The sequence below is a fragment of the Rhinolophus hipposideros genome (genome assembly GCF_964194185.1).
Source record: "Rhinolophus hipposideros genome assembly, chromosome: 11".
Taxonomy (NCBI): Eukaryota; Metazoa; Chordata; class Mammalia; order Chiroptera; family Rhinolophidae; genus Rhinolophus; species Rhinolophus hipposideros.
In genome coordinates, this window is record NC_138057.1 from 24145057 (window position 1) to 24165932 (window position 20876).

At 33.3% G+C, this 20876-nt stretch overlaps 1 protein-coding gene across 8 annotated transcripts in view; it reads left to right on the forward strand.

Moving 5' to 3' along the window:
- The window catches only part of NFIB (nuclear factor I B), a 213540-nt gene extending 195325 nt beyond the window's left edge, over nucleotides 1-18215 (forward strand). For 4 of the 8 annotated variants that reach the window (XM_081066981.1, XM_081066982.1, XM_081066986.1 and 1 more), the window contains 2 exons: nucleotides 3293-3381; nucleotides 16704-18215. In XM_081066981.1, coding sequence (XP_080923107.1) covers nucleotides 3293-3381; nucleotides 16704-16833 — 219 coding nt within the window. In that variant the 3' untranslated portion in view covers nucleotides 16834-18215. The remainder of the gene's footprint in view (nucleotides 1-3292; nucleotides 3382-16703) is intronic. The other 4 variants (XM_081066987.1, XM_081066985.1, XM_081066988.1 and 1 more) reach the window with 2 other exon arrangements.
- Nucleotides 18216-20876: the final 2661 nt, after the last annotated feature.

Here is a 20876-nt window from a genome sequence, read left to right on the forward strand (position 1 = left end):
TTCCTTACTTCACCTTTTGTTTGTTTTTGGAATTCTGGGCATAAATTGTTTCAATATAAATTTTACCTTAATTTTCTAGACAATCTAATTTCATATGAGTAGATACATATAAATTAAAGAATTGAAATGATTCATATGAATTTGCATTTCGGGAAGAGTATGCATATGATCAGGTCTGTCTATACTGTTACATATATAAGAATTGCTGATCACCTACACATACAAACAAAACTTTAACAGACTAAATCTCTAAACTAATCTGTACCTGGTATTTTAAGTTTGAGTACTATAGGGGGGGAGGTAATTTCCTAATTTTTGAGGGAAAGTAGTTGAAAAAACTCACGAGTTATTGAAATTCATATACCACTTAAAATTAAAGTTTTAAAATTTAATTTAAAAATTAATTGATAGCCAAATATAACACCGACTCACTCACAAGACAGAAACTGAGGAATCACCACACCAACCTCAAATAATATTGTCATCTGTTATTTTAAATTTATTTAAAGCCTACTGTAAAATTATTTTTGTTAGGAATAGTGAATTATACTAATACCAAAATTATTTAACATGCCCCAAAAGAAGCTTACATACCCCTAGTATTAACCTTTCTTCACAGAGAATTTGTTAAAAATTTGCTAAGTCAGGACTATCTTGGTCAAATAAGATTCTTAGTAATTGATTTAATTAGGAATTAGTTTCACGGAAATCTTAGGTGAATAGGTGATTTCTGTTTTAATTGTTTCCCCTACTCACAGTATCACTTTTAAATTTTCACTTTATCAGGAAGTTTATTAATTCAGAGATGCTTTATGCAAAAGAAGCTTAATTAATATGTTTTTAAATAAACATGATGAGGGAGGCTTTTGTTGAAGTAACGTAGTTTAAGTAAGTTTTGACATATAAGCATGTATAAACATGTTTCCTCAGAAATTTTTTAAAACTTTGATAATGCTAGTCCACAATCTAAGTAATTAAATTATATTTTATGTTTTCAGTAACTGAAAGGAAATTAATTCAATACTAGTTAATATCCTGCCAATTTATTTGATATTGAATTATATTATTATATATAGTCAGTGATCATTTTGTATGTATTTAAGCATGTTTTCTGTTTGGGATAAAATATTCTTATGGCATGTATCTGAACGATGAATGAAAATAAATAGCTATAGTTAGCTTTAACCCCTTTGACTCTTCGGAAAGAAAAGTCTGAAAGTTCATTGCTTTTAAGTATTTTACATGTGGCCAAAGATAACCTACTTGAAATTTTTTGGAATGGTAAATAAGTAAACAAACAAGAAATTAGCAACATGAGTGACAAAATATGAACAATTTATATATGCAGTTTTCCCAGGAGACATAGAGTTCCTTCAATTGTCTGTGGGACTATAAGCCAATTAGTGAGTGATATTTAGGTTTACCTGGCTTGGTGAAAGTGTCTTCTGAAATTTCTCCAGTTTAACCTGAGAGCCCCACAGTAACTAACCTGAAGTTAATAATTAGCAGAATTATTGTGGGCTATGCCTAAATATAGTCTTCCCTTCTTGAGACTGTTTAATTGACTCAAAACCAGGATTTTCACTGGCTAGAGCAGAATCAGTAAGAGGTCCCTAAGGTAATCTTTATACAAAATCAAGTTTTTTGAATTGGTTTTAGATTATTTTCATAGTATTGCTTTTTTAAAAAGTGTATTTTGAAATAGACAACTGGTTTACTGTTACTGTAGAAAAACAATTTCAGATTGCCTCATCACATTGCATTTGTAATTAGATGATCCATTTTGAGAACCTTTAAAAAAAATCTTGCCATAAAGTTTTGTCATCTGCTTGATTTAAAAGAATCAAATGTGCATTTTCTCCTTTATACAAGTATTATCCATTTTAAGAATATTTTCCATTCTAATTTAGTTTACAAACTTATGACTTCTTTATGACATATATCCTGAACAGAACGTACATATCTATCAATCTGTTTATCTAACTACCTACCTATTCATCTATTTATCTACATTAAGGGATTTTTTTTCAGTTCTTTAAATTTCAATATTACCTTTACCAGAAATATCAATATAATTAAAACACATGTTTTAGAAATCTTAAGAGGTATTTTTGGATCCTCGTAGACTATAGAAAAATGAGCAAAAACTATTATTCTAAAACTCCAGAATCACTTCTACTTGAGTACGTAGAAATCAAGAGTCTAACAGGAAATGTAAAGATTCTTAATAACCATTTTTTTAAGTCATAACATTATCAGAAAGGATTGGAATAATTTATCATTAGAGGCACTTGGCTCCAATCATCATCTTTTAGAAATTATCAATGAAAAGCAGCAAACAAGGTTTAGTGGATTGCTATGAATAATTCATCTTTTCAATGCAAGATGCAGTTAATTTACAGCGTGGCTATCTAAAGATTAAAAACCATGATTTTCTAGTGGTTTTTTCCTCCCAAAGCCAGATAAGTTTACTTTCTTAAGCATAAAAATAAGCAATATATCTTTTCAATTAATCTGCTAGCACTGTAGGGCAGCTGTTAACCAAACAGAACTGGATAGGGTTACTTGAACAATCTCTGAAGGGCAGAGCTGATGATTCGGAGATCTGCGAAGAATTTGTTTCAGCTTGTATTCAGTGCATTCCTCACTCTATTCAGATGTGGTAAAGTGTTTGAAATGCCATTACTCTGAGTTTAAAAATAAAAGTAGAAATTCTTATCAACTCTTTCTAAATGACGCCATATTGAATAAAACAAAATTAGTAAACATCTAAAATTGAATATCTTGATGCTTCTAAATATGTCAGGGACAATGTTTATAAGGTGGGGCCTTTCTCCTCTAAACTGCATGTCTTTTATGTTTTGCAAACTGCATGCTTACAGTTATTCTTTTTCTCAGTGCAGATTATTTGGTATGTTGCATTAAAAAAAGCTTTTTTAAATTTTTTTTCTAAAATATATCTCTCTATTGAACATTAACGTTTGCTTTTATTGCAGCTCAATTTGTACTCTAATAATGTCTAATTGTTATGTTCTAAGCACTTGTTTCTCTTGGATGCTTTAATTAATAGAGAAGCATATTGCAATAGCTTTTTCTGAAAAGATTCTAGGAATTTTGCTTTTCAGAGTAAGGTTTTTCTTTCGCCTTTTTTTTTTTTTTTTTTTTTTTTAAGTTGCCTCTTGGGAAAGTAAGGTTAATGCCATGTACAGTACTAGTTTGCATGTGTTCATTTAAATACTAAAAACTGTAGTACTGCTCGATCCATATCTGACTGCTAGGTTTCAATTGACAGCTGAGGATTTGTGACTGGACCATGAATCAAAACGGCAGGCATTTATACCCCAGTACCAGTGAGGATACATTGGGAATTACTTGGCAAAGGTAACATTTTAATTATTTCCAACCCTACACTTACACTTAAAAATTACATGAGCTGTAGTGTTTGTTTTTAACTAGCTTTATAGAAAATATATGTTAAAAATTTAGTTGTTTTGGCTATACCATCCCTCTTTCCCTCCCCTCCTCCTTTATTTCTCATGTAACTGCAACTTCAAATTAATTTGGGGCTATAACATATGCTAACTAATCATTGGAATTTCAAAGTGCTGTAAAATGTTTTAAACAATTTATAATATTTTTTCCTGAAGGGGGTGATTTTGCACTTAGATATTAGGACCTGAAATATGAAATCTGTTTTAGGGAAGATTTTTCAGCTATCTGAAGATAAAGCATTGGGCTTTTACATTATAGATCTTCTCTTTTCAGCTCTTGCCTGGACTGCTTAGTTTAAGCCATTTACTGTTCATTTATTCCCCTGTCAGAGGGGAAAAGCTAGAAGAAAAATTTCAAATTAGTCAACTGAACTGTTATTAGCAGCTCTCATAAGTTTTGGAGTGGGAAGATTGTTGGAATCAATAGCTAAAGAGGGAATTTGGTTTAAATAAAGTTTTAACTTCTGTTTGTACATTGATGTGAATCATTGAGAATTGACTATTTGGTAGGCTGAGAAAATTACTCTAAAACTTCATTTTCAAAACTAGTTCTGATATTGTCTCATATGTTGGTGTTAGAAAGTAAGTAGTGCTGCATCAGCTTATATATTATTTTAATAAAGAACAAGTTCTGTCAAACTGACAAATTAAATAATTAAAATTCATGGTATAATCATATGTAATAAGAGATAAAAATTTACAGAAGAGTGAGGTAATCCCATAAGGAGTTCACCAAAAGTAGAGCCAACGTAATTTCCCAGGCCTGCTGCGATTGTAATCCTCTCTTGACTGAACGTGCCTCTGTTAAAAGTACATACTCAGATATCAGTTGTCAGTGGGCTGCCCATATCCATAATGCTTGATAGAAACTGCTAAAGAGTGGAGTATAAAAAAAATTAATTTAATAAAGTGTCAATTTTTACTCAGGTAAAAACTAAGAAAATTAGTTGGACTCTGTTTTAAAAACTTGATGAGTTTTTATTAATTCACTACCTAAAATGAATACAATATGACTTTTCCCCTTTTTAAAGGTTGGTATAGCATCCACTTTAAAATGTATACATTTTTACGTATTTTGATTCTTCCCCCCAAGACACATATAATTCCTGCATTTGGAAAAAATACAATATATATACTTATAAAAAAAGAAGATAATCTCAATGAAATCATCTTATGCAATGTCTTAATAATTAATACTCTTCAATTCAATGAAAATATCTTACTTAAATTGTCTTAAGTACTTTTAAATTAATTTAATTGGGTTTGATAACACTGTTTGGATTTAATTGTATTAAATAAATTCCTTATATTCCGTACTCCGTTAGCAAAATGGCCCATGTCTACATAGAAATTCTACCATTTATAAGAATTGCAAATTAGATGAAGGGTACTTGTGTTTTTAAATGTGGCTATAGCTACGTAAACTTTCAAATCTGTGGATTACTGATGGACATTTACTTATCTAAAATAGGACAGCACCTCTAAAGTACATTAAAGCCAAATAAGTATATAAATTATTTAAAATATAATTGTGCCTAGTTTCTAGTAATTTTTCAAAGAAAAAATTGATGTCCCAGAAAGGAAAAGGTGAGTGGACAATGAATCACCACAGAACACACTGTATCAGAGTGAGTTAATATGATGACTAAACTCAGTTCGTAGGAGAACATTGTTCATGTTACAAATCCCCTTCTTGGTGAAAAATTGGTGTAGTAAGCCGTTTCAGGTCATAATGAGTCAGAAAAAAATTCAGAATTCATTTAGCCAAGATGTCTTCCGCACCTCAAAATAGCAATTGTTTTATTAGTAGATAACAGTATATAGAATGGCCTTAATGCTTCAAAAAGCTTTTAAAAAGTCGCTTTTGGTTTGTTCCGTTTTTATCATGATTCAAAAGGCACATAATTGGTAATGGCAGGCATCACGCTCATGCGTTCAACAGGTGTTTACTGAGTCTGTGGTGGGCTGTCCCAAATGCTGTGTGAGTAATACAGATGTTCACAGCGCTTAAAATCTAGGTATTATATAATTCAGAATAAAAACACTCAAGACAGCAGTGTGCTTTGCTTTGTGACAGTTTTCAAAAGTACGGTAGGTACAAGTGGAGCCCATGTTTGATAACACAAGTAGGCCATGTCTGTGGTACAACATATTCATACTTTGTTTATGGTTTATAGTTTGTGCCCTGTGGTTATTTATGAAACTATTAATGTGTTTTTTTCTATAAAGGATATTGAAAAAGGAAATCATAAATGTTTGTAACACTACTACTTTTACAAGAGATAACAGACATCTAAAATTTTCAGGGCACTGCTACAACTTTAAAATTATCTGAATAAACTGAAAACAATATGAGGAAATGTAGATATATTCAACCAGAGGGTTAAATAATTTGCCTTTGTCATAATGGAATAAAGAAAACATCAGGTTATTTTTGTTGTGGTTGTTGCTTTTTGTTTTTCACAAAAGGCAATCCCTGGAGACTTTGTCGTAGAAAAACCAAAGAAAGTGTTTTGGTTTTGCTCAGTGTTTTGGCTTCACTTTGTTTTGTTTTGATTGTTTGTTGCCATTACTTTCCTTATACCATCACTTGCCATGGTCACCCCCTTTTCTGCTTTATACCAATCCTCCTGTAGAGGTGTTTCCATGTCAAATGCAGATCCTTTTTTGGGACTGAAAATGTCAGTGCTGAGGAAGCTGTGCAAGTATAATCAAAGCTGGAAGATTTTCTCCATCCTTTTCCTTCCCAGTGTGCTACCCGCCTCCTCCCCCTCCCCCCCATGTATAAACATTCCCTTAAGAACCAAAGCTGACTCCTTTGGAAAGTTTTCACAGACTTATTAGGTTGCAACCCTGAAGGTGTTTTGTTGTTTTGACCTCAGAATTTTGTGAGTAGTGGTGTGTGTGTGTGTGTGTGTGTGTGTGTGTGTGTGTGTGTGTTGCCTGCGCCTAAGTGAATTTTTCTATCTAACCCGAAGGTCAGGTATCACAGTTAATCCAGAGTGTAATCTGTTGGTGAATGGCTCACTCCTGCTTGAGTCAGGAGGGGCTCAGCTCTCAGGAGGGGAATGGGTGATGAGTTGCTTATGCTGCTTGAGGGTACTGTTGTGTCTGTGCTTTGTCCTCCAATGTGGACAAATTATATTGTTGCATATGTGAGTTATGTGGGTATAAACAAATATATCAGTTAACTCCCTAATTGGCTTTCTTTCTGAAACTATAGCCAGAACATAGCTTGTACTATCAAATATGAAAGAGCAATATAATTGAATGAAAAAGAAAGCCAAAGGGCAATCCAAGAATAATATAAACATAAGTTATTTTAAAACATTGGAGGGAGTGCTTTATGCAAAAGAGAAACTGGATTTATTGTTTCATTCCCTCTTCTCCCCCTTCACCCCTTTCAGGAAAAGGCAAAGCCACAAGTGAGTGGCTGTATGTGTCTGATGGCTTATATAAACATAGAAGAAGCCTTCAGATGGCTAAAATAAACATGCGCGTGTTACTGAAGGATATGTTTACACAAACCATTTGCTCAGCCTCTGAAATAATGAATAAATGAAGATTTTACTGAAATAATTGGAAGGGTTTTTGTGTTTCTGCTGATGCCATAATTGAATGGCACCAAAGAGACTTTTATCAGCTATTTTCCATGTTACATGTGTTAGCAGTTCCTTTCTATGAGTTGAATACTTCATTCTGTAGTTACTTTACACATGTTTTTGTAAGAAATTGTCGTTTATTACTGCAATTCTAGAGAGTTGCTTGATTTCCCAAGAGAAATTTAGCAGCCAGTAAAGATTATTTGGATCTGGTTGGTCAGGAGTGGGGGGGGGCAAAAAAGGAAGGACTAATAACATTCATTTCATACATATAATCTTATTTGCATAACACTGTCTTGAACCTACCATTTTCCTTGCTTTGTCCATAAAATTTTCTTTGTAAAATATATATCCTCAATGACTTAAGAATGAATATTTAAACAAAAATAATCTGTAATATAGAGTCACAAACCATATGTTGGTATATAAATATATATGTATATATGGTGTATGTGTGTACATGTGTATATACACACGTGTACATATGCATGTGTGTATATGTATGTACACACACACACACACACATATATATATATATATATATATACGTATGGTACTTATATGATAAAGGCAGTATGAGATCTATCCATAGGTAGTATTAAAGAGTTAACTTTTATTTCAACATTACACTTCGACTGATCCCTGCAAATTCACTAGGTTAGCATTTCCTGCTTTCAGTTTGTTATCTTGACACATAACTACAGTACAACAGCTGGGTTGTTCCTGGAGTTCCTGGGGGGAGCTTTATTCTCAGAGTGCTGAATTTCCTTTTCAGCTGTCAGCTCTAAAGTGTGTTCAAAATGTTCAACTTTTTACACACCGTTCTGGGCCCCTAGCACCACTCAGGGACTAGAGTAGAAATGTGGAGAAGTATATGAACTCAAGAATCTTTGCTTCAAGGAGGAAAATTGCAAAAGCCAAACTTGCATACGACCATTGTTTGGTAACAGGGTTGCTAACTAGTGTTGCTTTTTGTATTTGAATAATCTACTTAAACGAATTACTCCGTTCTCATCAAAATCATGCGCACCTGTTATGAAATAAAAAATAGCAATGTTACTGTTCTTAAAAAATGACATTATGTGGTGTTCACCCACATGCAATATCTGTGATCTGGCTGTTGAAAAACACATCGGGATTTGTTGTAGTTTTGCCTAAGTTTCTCCATTTGTAAAGAAAGATTTGCACAACGCGTTTCCTTTTTATCTAGGAAACTCTTCAGAACACTTCCTAAGAAATTAATTGTATTCCAGCCAGAATTGCATGCTGCCATCCCACAGGAAATGGGTCAGCAATCCATTAAGATGCCATTAGATAATCTAATTTGGAACTTAATCTCTAAATTAACCATGCTCCATACTTGAAGCATACTTGAGAGAAAGAAAAAAAGTTTACGTTTGAATCGATAGGGGAGCCGAAGCGTGAAGAAGGCTGTTTGTTTTTTCTGTAGCTGTGGTCACGTCTCAAGCCGTCTGGTAACCAGGAGAAACCAGACATGATGTAATTCCAGATTGAACTTGAACTTCAGGGACTTAGGATAGGGGAACAATGGACCATAAGAATCAATAATGTCCATTTTCCACATGATTATGTTTGGAGCTTTAAGTTAACCTTTATGGGAGAAGCAGCAGGATCTGCAGTGTGACCAAAATGAGACGATCCAGAGACAAGATGTTAGAGGAAAGAAAACAACTTTTTCCGTGATATTTTCTGAGCAGCACTGCAGATTCCAGCAGGATTAGAAAAGTTCCCGCTCTGCAGTAAACCGGTGGCCTGTTCAGAGCACTCTTTGTTCGCTTAGGTAGGACAAACTTAATCTTACGTTTCCTGTCAGATGATTTTTGGCAGCACAACGGGAGAGGGAGGAGCAAGATTCAGAAAATTCCCAAATGTAAACCTTTCTCATTAACCCTTTGCAATGAAAGGAAATATGTTAAACACCTACTTTAGCTGAAGATGTTTTATGCAAAGTGCCATATTTACATATGTATTACATCTCTAAGAAAGCAGCTCCTTCAGGAACCAAAGCAACATTTATTAACTTACCTTTTTTGATTCTTGTGTTTGCTAGTGCTGTTAGTAAGTACCTAGTAAATTTTTAGTCACATTTACTTAATAACAAAGCATAGAGTAGATATAATAATAAGCATAATATCAAATTACAAAAGAAAAAAGGCAAAAGCCTATTTAAGTTCAAGAAATTGAAGGACGCAAATTTTAAATATTGAGAAATTGTAGATAGTTACAATTATTTTCCTCTTTGTTCATTTATATTTTATGTGATGACAGATTTTTTTTGTACCATGTGAACAGAGTAGCAAGTATAACAACATGCTCAGTTCCTCAATCATTTGTGATTTTTGTACTTCAGAATTCTGATATGAATAAGTTCTTCCATTTAGTGGTAAAATTGTGTAAATAACACTAATATTTACTTTTAAGTGAAAATCATTTGGGAAAGAATCACTTCTTGCTTTTGTATAAAACTTACGTTTCTGTTTAACTTAGTATGCTTTGGCTGTTTTCTCTAGTGAAAAGCACTATTTGGAAGCACTGTTTTTGTAGAAATTTTGTCTGCTGTTGAAGACTCACATATGCTAATAAGGGGAGCTGTAGCGCTTGTGACAATGACAATGAAAAAGAGCCCAGGGATAGAGACGAATACAAACAGGAGAAAGAGGATAGAAATCCACAAGCAGCGTTCTCCGCTGTAATAGTCTATGGGAGGAGATCAAATAATTACTTTGAGCCTGATAATTCCATATTTTTTTACTGGCTAAAACCTCCCACAGCTGCATAAGTTGTGTGTGTGTGTGTGTGTGTGTGTGTGTGTACTGTAATGTATTTACAATTAGTCATCTTTATAATGATTCTCTTTCATTTTCTGTTCTAAAACATGAAAAATATCAAACGTAATTTTTTACAAATCTACTTAATTTGGCCTATTTGGGGGAAGGGTATTTTTCTTATGTCTAAAGTAAACATTTTCAGGAAATTAAGTTTTTATTACTCTTAAGTATATAGATTGCCTTGTTGAAGAGTCTTCTAGGATTTTATAAGAGCTTTTTTACTAGAAAAGTACAGTAATTGTAATGAGCACATTTAATATTTAGCTGCAGTGGTCTCATACATAAGGGCTCTTCTTGCCCTGTGCTCTTCATTAGATAAAATATTCCACTGGCACATGCCATTATTTTACTTCGAAAATGTTAGTACTTGCAGATGGTAAAGTTAACATTCCATCCAGCATGCCCCAATAAAAACACACACAACTGAAACAATTGAATATAAATTAATGAGCTTTGATGACCTACCGTTTTGATATGTTACTTCAAAACCACTGGTCCCTAAGGAGTAGCAATAAAGAAGGCTATTTACCTACTTAGTTAAGAAACAAATACATTTCTCTTTCATTACTATGACGTGCTATTGCTTGCAGTTAGAATAATTCCATGAGCCACCTGCAGTTTATGATATCTGGCGTTTCCCAGAGAGCCCACAAGAGTACTTTGCAGTTCAGGTAAGAGCTGGCCAGGGAGCTTTCCGAAACAGATTATTACAAATAGTAATAATCATTAGATATCATCTTACATGCAAATAGGATCGTTCAGATGGCAATAATGAGCCTTAAAAATGGGGGGAATAAATCAGAGAAACCCAAGACCTGTGTAGAGCACTTTGGATATCTTACTTGCAGGTTAGAGTCCTCTGAAATGGAACTCAACAAGCAAATTATTGACATACAGCCACCTCTGTATGCACATAATCAATGCAAATATTGCATTCAGCTGAAGAGAATCTGGAATTGGATAAAATGCAGTGATTTGTGTTGAAGTTTGAACTCAAGAGTATGTCTAAACGATGTGGACCTTAATTCATAGAATCTCATTTATAATTCAGGAATAATATAAATTCTTGTCCAGTGATAAAAAGTAAAGTAAGTTTCATGAAAGATTTAAAGTATAGTGGGTAAGAATATAGATCCTGGAACCACATTGCTAGAGTTCAAATCCTGGCTTTTACAACTTAATAACAATATGAATTGGGAAGACACTTAACTTCCTAGCTTCATGTTCCTCATGTATAAATTCAGAAAAGTACTAATATGGTACTTTTCTCATAGGTTTGTTTTGAGGATTGAAAGATTTTAAGTAGGTGAAACATACAGAACAGTGCCTGGCACTATTACTTAACACATACTATATAAGTGCTAGCAACTAGTATATTTATTACCATTTTATTCTAATATATTAATGAGTTCTTAAATAGATTCTTAATATATAATAATATATATAATGATTCTTAAATATATGAGTACTTAAATAATACCCATATATTCCTTCCACTGGTCTGAGCATTTTTTCACAAGATACTCTGTGCAGCCTTTGTGTTATGTTAAAATAAGCAGCTGGTCCAAATGTACCACACATACAATCCAGGACAGCATGGTTTCTAACTTAATACTTAATTAACTTGCCTTTGATTTTTTTTTTTCCAGGCAGATTTTAGCTTTTAATAGGAAAAATTGTTCATTGTGCATTTTGGGGGAGATGCTAATATCTCTGTGTTAACATTGTAGCAGTAAAATTAGTGGTATTTAGCCAAGGAGGTAAAAAAAAAAAATTCCTTCTAAGGGATATTTGAAACAGGTGCAAAGGAATTAAAGGCAAATCCTTCGTTTAAATTAAGGTATTTATTTTATTTATTTTCCATGCTTTCTGGGTCATTGCTTATTTTTATTGCTATCTATAAGTAATGTGGCTACTGATACAGTTGAGGTATGTATGAATATATACAATTCTTTGTGCTTCATTCCTATGACATATTTTGTAAGCTTCTTAAAAGAGTACTTACTGTCTTTGAAGTAAATATGGTAGCCTTATGATTAAATTAGTATGTAAAACCTGAATGGGCAATGGGTTATTACTCCCCTGAAAAGTATTAGTGTATTGGATACCTTGACATTTTATAAAATGTTTGACAAATAAGTTTCCCAACCCATTATCAGGTCAACAATGACTAGTAATAAATGAACTTTGCCATTTTTGAAATAGCTCTTATTTTAACCACCTATGATTAATAGCAGAAACGAAACCTTTGACTTAATTTTTTTTGGTTTCTTACTCAACTTATGACTCCATATATGTTTATTTGGCACCCCATGGTTCCTAGGTGGTTACTCAGTTAAACGTTAAGGGCCCAATCCTGTTTTGGCCTAGAAGACACAGCACAGAATGCATAATTTTTAAAAGCACAACCATTAAATATTGACTTGCCCAGAGCAATTTTCTCTCTTTTTTTCATTGAAAGGTATAGAATCTATTTACTCCTTGTAGATGTGAAGACCAACAATTTTATCCAATTTATCCAGGATAAGAAAGATGTAAATAGTGTATTATTTTCAAAAGGAAGAAATGGATATCTTCTTCTCCCTTAATCCTCACCATTGGGTCACTCTAATAGAACTTCAGCTAGATTTGTTTTCAAATGAGATAGATATATCAAATTTCAGTGTTGCTTAATAACCTAGACCAACCACATATTCTGCATATAAGTCTGCTGCAGCAGTAGCTAGGTTATGATCCAGCTGTGTGGGGCATGGGAAATTCACTGTCTATTGAAGCAAATTCACTTTGCCATCAGAAAATTCTGTTCAAAATTTCTTTCTAACGTTAGGTCACTGTCTGACTTCCCAGGGAAGCAGTATAATATAGTTAATGGCCATGGGAATCAGACGGAATTGATTCATATCTGAGGTCTAGGTGGGTAACTTTGGGCAAGTAACTTAAGTTCTTTAAGTCTCAATTTTCTCATCTGTGAAATGGGGATAATGATGGCAATTTCAAGAATTCATTGATAGAATTAAGTAATGTAGCATATGTAAAATGCCAAATATGGTACCTTGCTCATATTATGCCCTCAACATGGTTATCATCTTGAAAGTTTCTCCCTTTGTACTAATTCTGTCAACCTGAACCAAACAGAAGAGATCTACATTTCTTTCCAACTCAACGTCGTGTCTTACTTGTCTCCCGTTAGCTGTTCCTCATATGACATTATTTGGTGAGTTTCTTCACCAAAGAAATGCCATAGAGTTTGTTTCTCTTGAAGAGTGATGCATGAAGAAATACAATGTTTCAGATGCAGTCTGATCAGTATGAAATGAAGAAGGACTATCACCTACCCTTTATACAGCTAAAGGTCAAAATAATTTGTTTGCTTCTACCCTTTTTGGAACATCCCACATTTGGTTAGAATAATGTGAAAATCTTATCTATGGTATCAGACATTTTGTTTTTCACAATTGTATACATAGAGTAGAAGTCATTAGGGTGAATTCTGCTTTGTGTTAAGGTGCTGTCCAAATCTTTTTTGCCTTTTTTTGTGCCTGATATTTTCTTCAAGTCCTTATATTCTTTCTTTATTGATTTTTTAATGACATGGCCTTTATGTATTTTCTAAAGCTGATCTTTTAATGAAAGCAAAATAAATGCATGCTTGAAGATAATTGCTGAAGTAGTTTAATTTGACCTTAAATATTTTGAAATCTTTCAATTGTATTCTCACCTCTCTTAGAGGCACAAATTACTGGATTGAACGTAAGATTATTCACATAATCCTCATTCCATTATGAATTAAAATTTTTAAGTATTTTAAATGTAACTAGTTTGTATATATAGATAAATCTGAATATGTGTGTTTATTTTATCCATACTGGTGATCATTGGCATTATTTAAATATAGAGAGTTAGATATGTAAAAAGCACTCTTCTATTTTTGCCTGAAAAACTATTCAATTTGAGGTATTATCTTTTTGAAATTAAATGATCTAGGTTATTTTGTTTGAACATAATCTTTGAATTCATTTTATCAGATTTTTTTTTCTCAATGGGACTACCAAAAAGCCCTTACAAATGTCTGTGCCTTATAGTTCTGAACTTAACCTACAAATTGGCAATAAGAGACTTGTAAAACTCATATATGGGGTCTGCATAGTGTTAATCTTTAAGATTTATTTTCCCCCAAAGGTGCATAAACAGTATTGACAAATATATTGCACACTACAATTTTGACATGGTCATAATGTAGGATGGGAGGTTTGAAAGGTTTAAATAAACATCTAAATTGAATTTGTTAGATATTCTACAGCAAGAGTCCTATTAGTCAGTAGCATCAATTTATTTTCATTGAGTATTTTCCAAAGAATAATAATATATAATCTCTTTTAAAGAATTGACTAAGAAAGCTATTGTAAAATAAACCTCAAAATCATGTCTTTTCTTCCATTAGTAGATAAACTCCTCCATTTAAGGATTCACATCTATTTTCAAACATTAAAATATACTTTATTTTCCTAAAGTACCCAATCTCTAGATGACTTGCTAGAGCCCATTTAATTTGGGACTCTTGTTGATTTTGCGAAGTGATGTGTTTGTTATCGACATTGTGTTTTACTGTCAAGAATTATCAATTTGAGCTAGTCTTTTTTTGGGTTTTCATACACACTTCTTCAGGTTAAAAATAATAGATACCTGTTTTTGTAACTTATTTCATTTGTTAAGAAACATCAGCTGTTGCCATACTCTATAAGGACAAGGTCAGCTTTCAGTCAGTAAGATAATCATAGCTACAGATAATCATGATATGAAGTAATAAATGCTGTAATAATACTGTGTAACAAAGTGTGGTGGAAGTACGGTTAAAGGGAAAATAGGTTTTATGATTCATCACGTAACATTCTTCCCAATCAGTAGTGCAAAGCACAGAAATAATTGTTGAAGATATGTGTGGGAAGAAAGAAATACGTGAAAGCAATTAAGTTCCTTAGAAAAGGTTTCAATAACAGCTATTTTATTCTTTACAAGTATGATTTTTCATTAGATAAGAAGGACATATCTTTTTAGTCTGAATTATTTCTTTTTTGACTTACTATTTAATTTTTCCTGTACAATTAATTTTTGCTAATGCTAGCTATCTCTAGTTTTAAGTTCAGAGATGCCTGTTTTCTTTTTATAGGAGCCAAGTCACAATGTATTTGTGAAAATACATGATTATGTGCAACACTATTTAAAAACATATAGTTGGGTATGATTTGAAACACTTAATTTGTTTATCTAAAAATTCATTGAACATTTACTATGTGCTAGGTACTATATTAGATGGACAGCAAAAAAGCGAGGTGGGCTTTGCTGTCATGGAGCTCATTGTCTAATCTTAAAATCCCTTGAGCATAAAAGGTCATTGTGATTTTTTTAATTGAAATATGAACTCAGAAATATGTATCTAGACAAGTAGTAATAAACCACATTTTTTATAGAGTAAAAAAAATATATCAAGTTCTTTTTTTCTTAATTCAAGCTTTGTTTCTTTTTTTTTTTTTTGACAAAGTTTTTCCTTCAGCTTAATATTGTGTAAAGGTTTTTGTATCTTTGGAATTCAAATATGAAAAAATGAGGGTTTCTAAATGGATAGCTACAATAATAGTATCCCTTATCTCATGATTGCAAAAGTAAAGAAAGAGATACTAAATTAAATTTAAAACACTGAAATTTTGTCTTCAATCCAGATCATGACAAAACTGGGTATAGAATTGTCAATTTGATGGTTTTTTGGCTCATGATTATTTATGAAGCTGTTACTTAGCTGACACTTATTCCGAGATGAGTGTTGAAACAAATAATGCATCTGGTTAGTTACACCCCAAAATGTATGGTGTGGGGTTGTTTTGTGATATGTAGATCTGGTGTTATTTACCTCCACATGATGCTTGTTTAATGAGAGATTGTGCAAGTAGCAATTGGAGAACTGTTTTTTACTTTTTTTTTTGTTTTGTTTTGTTTTGTTTTGCAGCCCTAAATCCAACATAGGTGAAATTCAAGTTGGTTGGAAAGGGGCTAGAATCTCAACTACTTACTCCCTCCAGCATTCCTCTTATTCACTCCTCCAAACTCCCCCAAATTCAGAGCATCTCTGATGTGGTAGCATTACTGATGTGGAGGGACAGGGAATGCCCAGGCTTCTAGTCTCAGCATTCCAAATTACACGTTACAAATTATTGGCCTTTCTGAAAAATGTTTCTTTTTTTTCTGATTGTGAGGGAAAAGAAATAACTTGCATTAAAGCTTTCAGTTTTATTCAACTGATAGACAGGTAAAAAATTCAAACCCATCTTATCACTGAATTGCTTATGAATTAAAAGTAAAACAAGATCAGAATGTAATTGGCAAACTATATTGGAATGATTGTAGATTTGCTGCTTTTTCTTTTTATTGGACAAGATAATCATATTGTACTTATATCGAAGGAGATCAAATATTTTGGAAAGAATATCCTCAATCGAGTTCAACAATTGTGTATGAGTCCGACTTGAGATTTTTCTGCTTCACAATTAGTCTTACTTTCTGTGAAAGAAATAGACCATGTAGTGTATATATGTATATATGTGTAATATTTATAATTTAGCACATTAGCTCATATTAAATCGTAATTTTGATAAAAAGTTATAGTATTTTTATGCCTATGGAATTTATATTTCTAATATTGTCGTAGATTTTAACATTTTATTTTTTCTTTTTCTCTTCCTTCCCTCCTGCCCCTCTCCTGTCAACAGTCCTGGTACCTGGGCTAGCTTGGTTCCTTTCCAAGTATCAAATAGGACACCCATCCTACCGGCAAATGTCCAAAATTACAGTTTGAACATAATTGGAGAACCTTTCCTTCAAGCAGAAACGAGCAACTGAGGGAAAATGAAATACAACAGTAGTTTAAGAAATTAAAAAAAAAAAAAGGAAAAGAGGAAGACTGGACAAAACAAAACAAACAAAAAGGGAGAAAGGAAAGAAACTGAAGAAAGAAGATAATAGACCAGCAATTGCAGCACTTACAATCACTAATTCCCTTAAGGTTGAAACTGTAATTACATAAAAAGGGTCGATGATATTTCACTGATGGTAGATCGCAGCCCCTGCAACGTAGCCTTTGTTACATGAAGTCCGCTGGGAAATAGATGTTCTGTCTCTATGACAATATATTTTAACTGACTTTCTAGATGCCTTAATATTTGCATGATAAGCTAGTTTTATTGGTTTAGTATTCTTGTTGTTTACGCATGGAATCACTATTCCTGGTTATTTCACCAACGAAGGCTAGGAGGCGGCATCAGAGGTGCTGGGTGACAGAGCCATGAGCCAGCCATTTTATAAGCACTCTGATTTCTAAAAGTTAAAAAATATATATATAAAATCTCTGTAGCCTTTAGTTATCAGTACAGATTTATTAAATTTTGGCCCTTAACCCAGCCTTTTCCAGTGTGTAACCCAGTTTGAAATCTTTAAAAAAAAGAAAAAAAAAAGAAAAAAAGAAAAAAGGAAAAAAAAACAGTTTGAACACAAAGGCTCTATGGAAGAAATGCCTCTATGTAGGTGAAGTGTTATCTCTGCATGCAACAGTAAAAATTAATATAATATTTTCCCCACAAAAGAAACACTTAACAGAGGCAAGTGCAATTTATAAATTTATATCTAAAGGGGAATCATGATTATAAGTCCTTCAGCCCTTGGACTCTAAATTGAGGGGATTAAAAAAGAATTTAAAATAATTTTGAACGAATTTATTTTCCCCTCAGTTTTTGAGGGCTTTAAAAAGGCATTAAATCAAGACAAATCATGTGCTTGAGGGAAAACAAATTAATGAAAACAGCACTTATGTTGGTTTAGCTGCAGCCTCCTTGGAGGTAGAATTTATTTATTTAAAATTACTGGTTGCATCAAGAACCCATAGGGTATACAAAAGGTTCTATAAAATCTGCATTATAGAGACAGAGGCAGGCAAATCCATGTCACAGGGGTAAAGCTTACAGTTTACAAACTGGGAACGCCAGGGTGTAGGATATAAAAACGCACTCTTGAGAAAACAAATGTAATCAGGGTGCTGAAAACTTGCATGGTGCTTTCAGACATTAGCCTTGTTAAACAAATTTCTTGTATTGACAGATCTGTAGTGTGCATGGGCAGACACATTTTGCCTCTATGTCTCTTAAAATTTTAATTAAAAATACTCTTTCCAGTAATCCTAATTTGCACGAAGATATAATGTCCACATTACGTGCCTTGCCTTGAAATCTAAAAAACAAAAAAAAAAAAACAAAAAAAATCAAAAAAGTGACATCACTACACTTGTTTTGCTGCATTTATTATCATTTTAAATCTTTACCATTTTTATGACAAAATATTTTGTACTCCAGACGAAGAAAAATGTGTGACATCATGGATTTTTTAGACAGTTATACCTTTATCTCACATTTATAAAGCATATCATGGCTGTGTATAGTTGCCGCTTAAAAATTGTAATCGACCAGCAATATTTTCAGTATTTTGGTGTTTTTTCTATTAACCTTTCATGTTTTTCATCTTCCAATTAATATTTGGGGGGAGGGGTTTCAAATTTATACGAATTATGCAATACCAAGTTTTGCCTATGTAGGTAGTGCTTTTAGCTGTATTGGTTATTATAGGTAAGTACACAGATTTAAAAAAAAATAATGTATGCTTTTTTTTGTTTGTTTGTTTTAATTGACCAAAGTGGGTACTGCTATTTTTGCAGTGTGATGAGGTCCTTTTGTGTACTGAGAGATGGACAGGGGATTTTTTTTTAATATACATATATATATATTCTGGGGTGGGTGGGAGGATTTTGAACACTTTACAGTGTAGCTGTGAAGCAGTGCACCCCGAGATGGGCCTGGGCTGCAAAGCGACTGTTCTGCCTACTGTGACAAACTTCAACTTACACAGGTTCTCCCTTCTCTAATTTCCCACCTGGGGTGCAAGCTAAACTCATTTCTGGTTTTCATGACAACAAAAATAGTAAGAACAAATAAACACAACAAATTCTCCTGGAGGCAGACTTGGCTTAAAACAAACTGTCTTATTTTTTAATTTGTTTTTTGGTTTTTTTTTTGGTGGTGGTGGTGGTGGTAGTTTTTCTTGAGAGTTTCAGATCCACAGTGGAGAGTGAGCCTGTCTCATATTTGGCAAAGGTATTTGTTCAAATGTCCTCATAGCGGATGTTTCACACTTTGGGGGTTTAATATAGGAGTATACTTTCTTCTATAAAACACATCATCCCAGCTGGAAGGAATGCTTCCATATTCTTTCCCCCACCACTTCTTTTTCCCATTTCTTCATTTCATCAGCGATAATATATGATTTACCTGTAACTCACTACTTCAAATAGATGGCAGTACGCTTTGAATTTTCTTTTTTATACATCCAGAAGATTAAACAGAGGGTTGCTATTATTAAATATATTTGGACTTACAGATTAAAATCAAAGTTCAATTTTTATGGAACAAAAAAATAAATCTTGTTACGTTTTCATTTTTATCTGCCCTTTTAAACAGAACTATAGCAGAAGGGAAATACAGAATTTTAAGAAATTAATGTTCCTGTGGATGAATTAAGCCCATTAGATGCTGATGGGTTTTTTTAAGGGGTGGTACCTCAAATATATATTAGATTTAGTTTCCTCTGAGGCATAGAGGGTGAATGGAAATTGATTTTATTTTGCCACCCCCCACTCCGAGTCCCATTGAGAGAATTCATTACTAGAAGGAAAATCTTTCAGAATTAGTGACACATGGGGGCCTGTCTTGAGGAGCCCCATGACCTCTTCTTCCAGGCCATGGCCTAATAAAGTAAACTGTCCATTGTCCTCACAGCATATCATTTAATAATGAATAATTTGGAACAATGCTTATAGGCCTGAGAATTGGTTTTGATTAGCCCATTCAGTTTGATAGCCCAAATGCTGACTAGCATCGCAGGATCCAAGCAGCGCAAGTTCAAAAGTAAGTCCAATCATACTTGCTCTGTATCATCTCAGCCAAGCTCTTCATGTATCTTTAACCTATTAGGTGAACACATCAACCTCACAGGACATGCAGTATTTTTTAAGAGCAGACTCGCTCTCTTTCTTTTTACCAGTGAATGAGCAGTTCTAGCTAAATAAGTTACACACTGTGGGTATTCCTGCCTGCCTCTTGAATACAAAGGCCTAGTTCAAGTGTTGCTTTTTATTTTTTTAATCAAATTTTTCTCCTTTCCTTTTGAAATAAAACTATTAAAAACACCATATATATATATATCTCAAATCAAATCCATTTTTCGGCCTCCTCCTCTTTTACCAGGAAGTATATTCTCACCAAGGGCCCCACTTTTGCAGGTCTTGCACGCCCCTCCCTTACCCAGAACTGCAGAGCTTCAGGATGGTGAAGGTCACCCAAGGGCATCAGTACGGGGCGCGTGTCTCCAGCCCCCCAGTCCCGTGGCACTGTTCAGCTTTTGTTACGTTGCTTTGCAGCCCACCACTCACAGTGCCTCTGAAATGTTTCCTCTGGAGTGACATGAGCGTTTGAGGCTTGTCTAAGGAAAATAAATAAAAGGCAGTGAAGGAGACTGTACATAAAGACATGGCAAAAATCTTAATTATAGCAATATAGTTATGGGGTAATGTTCGGGTGGGCAGCTCCATTAAAAAAAAATATGTGAATGAATCTGTGAAGCTGCAAGTAGCAAGAAGAGCGAAAGGTCTTCTTAATGAACCGCCTACCTTGTAGACAGTAATTTGTACACTGTATAGTTTTGTTAAGAATTTTTTTTAAATTAAAATTCCCATGTTTGTAAAGCTAACTTTTTAACAATTATAATGGAACTATATGTTGTTTCCATTTTTAAAGTAAGCAAGAATATTCCTTGTTTAGAGACTGGACTTGAGTTAAAACTCT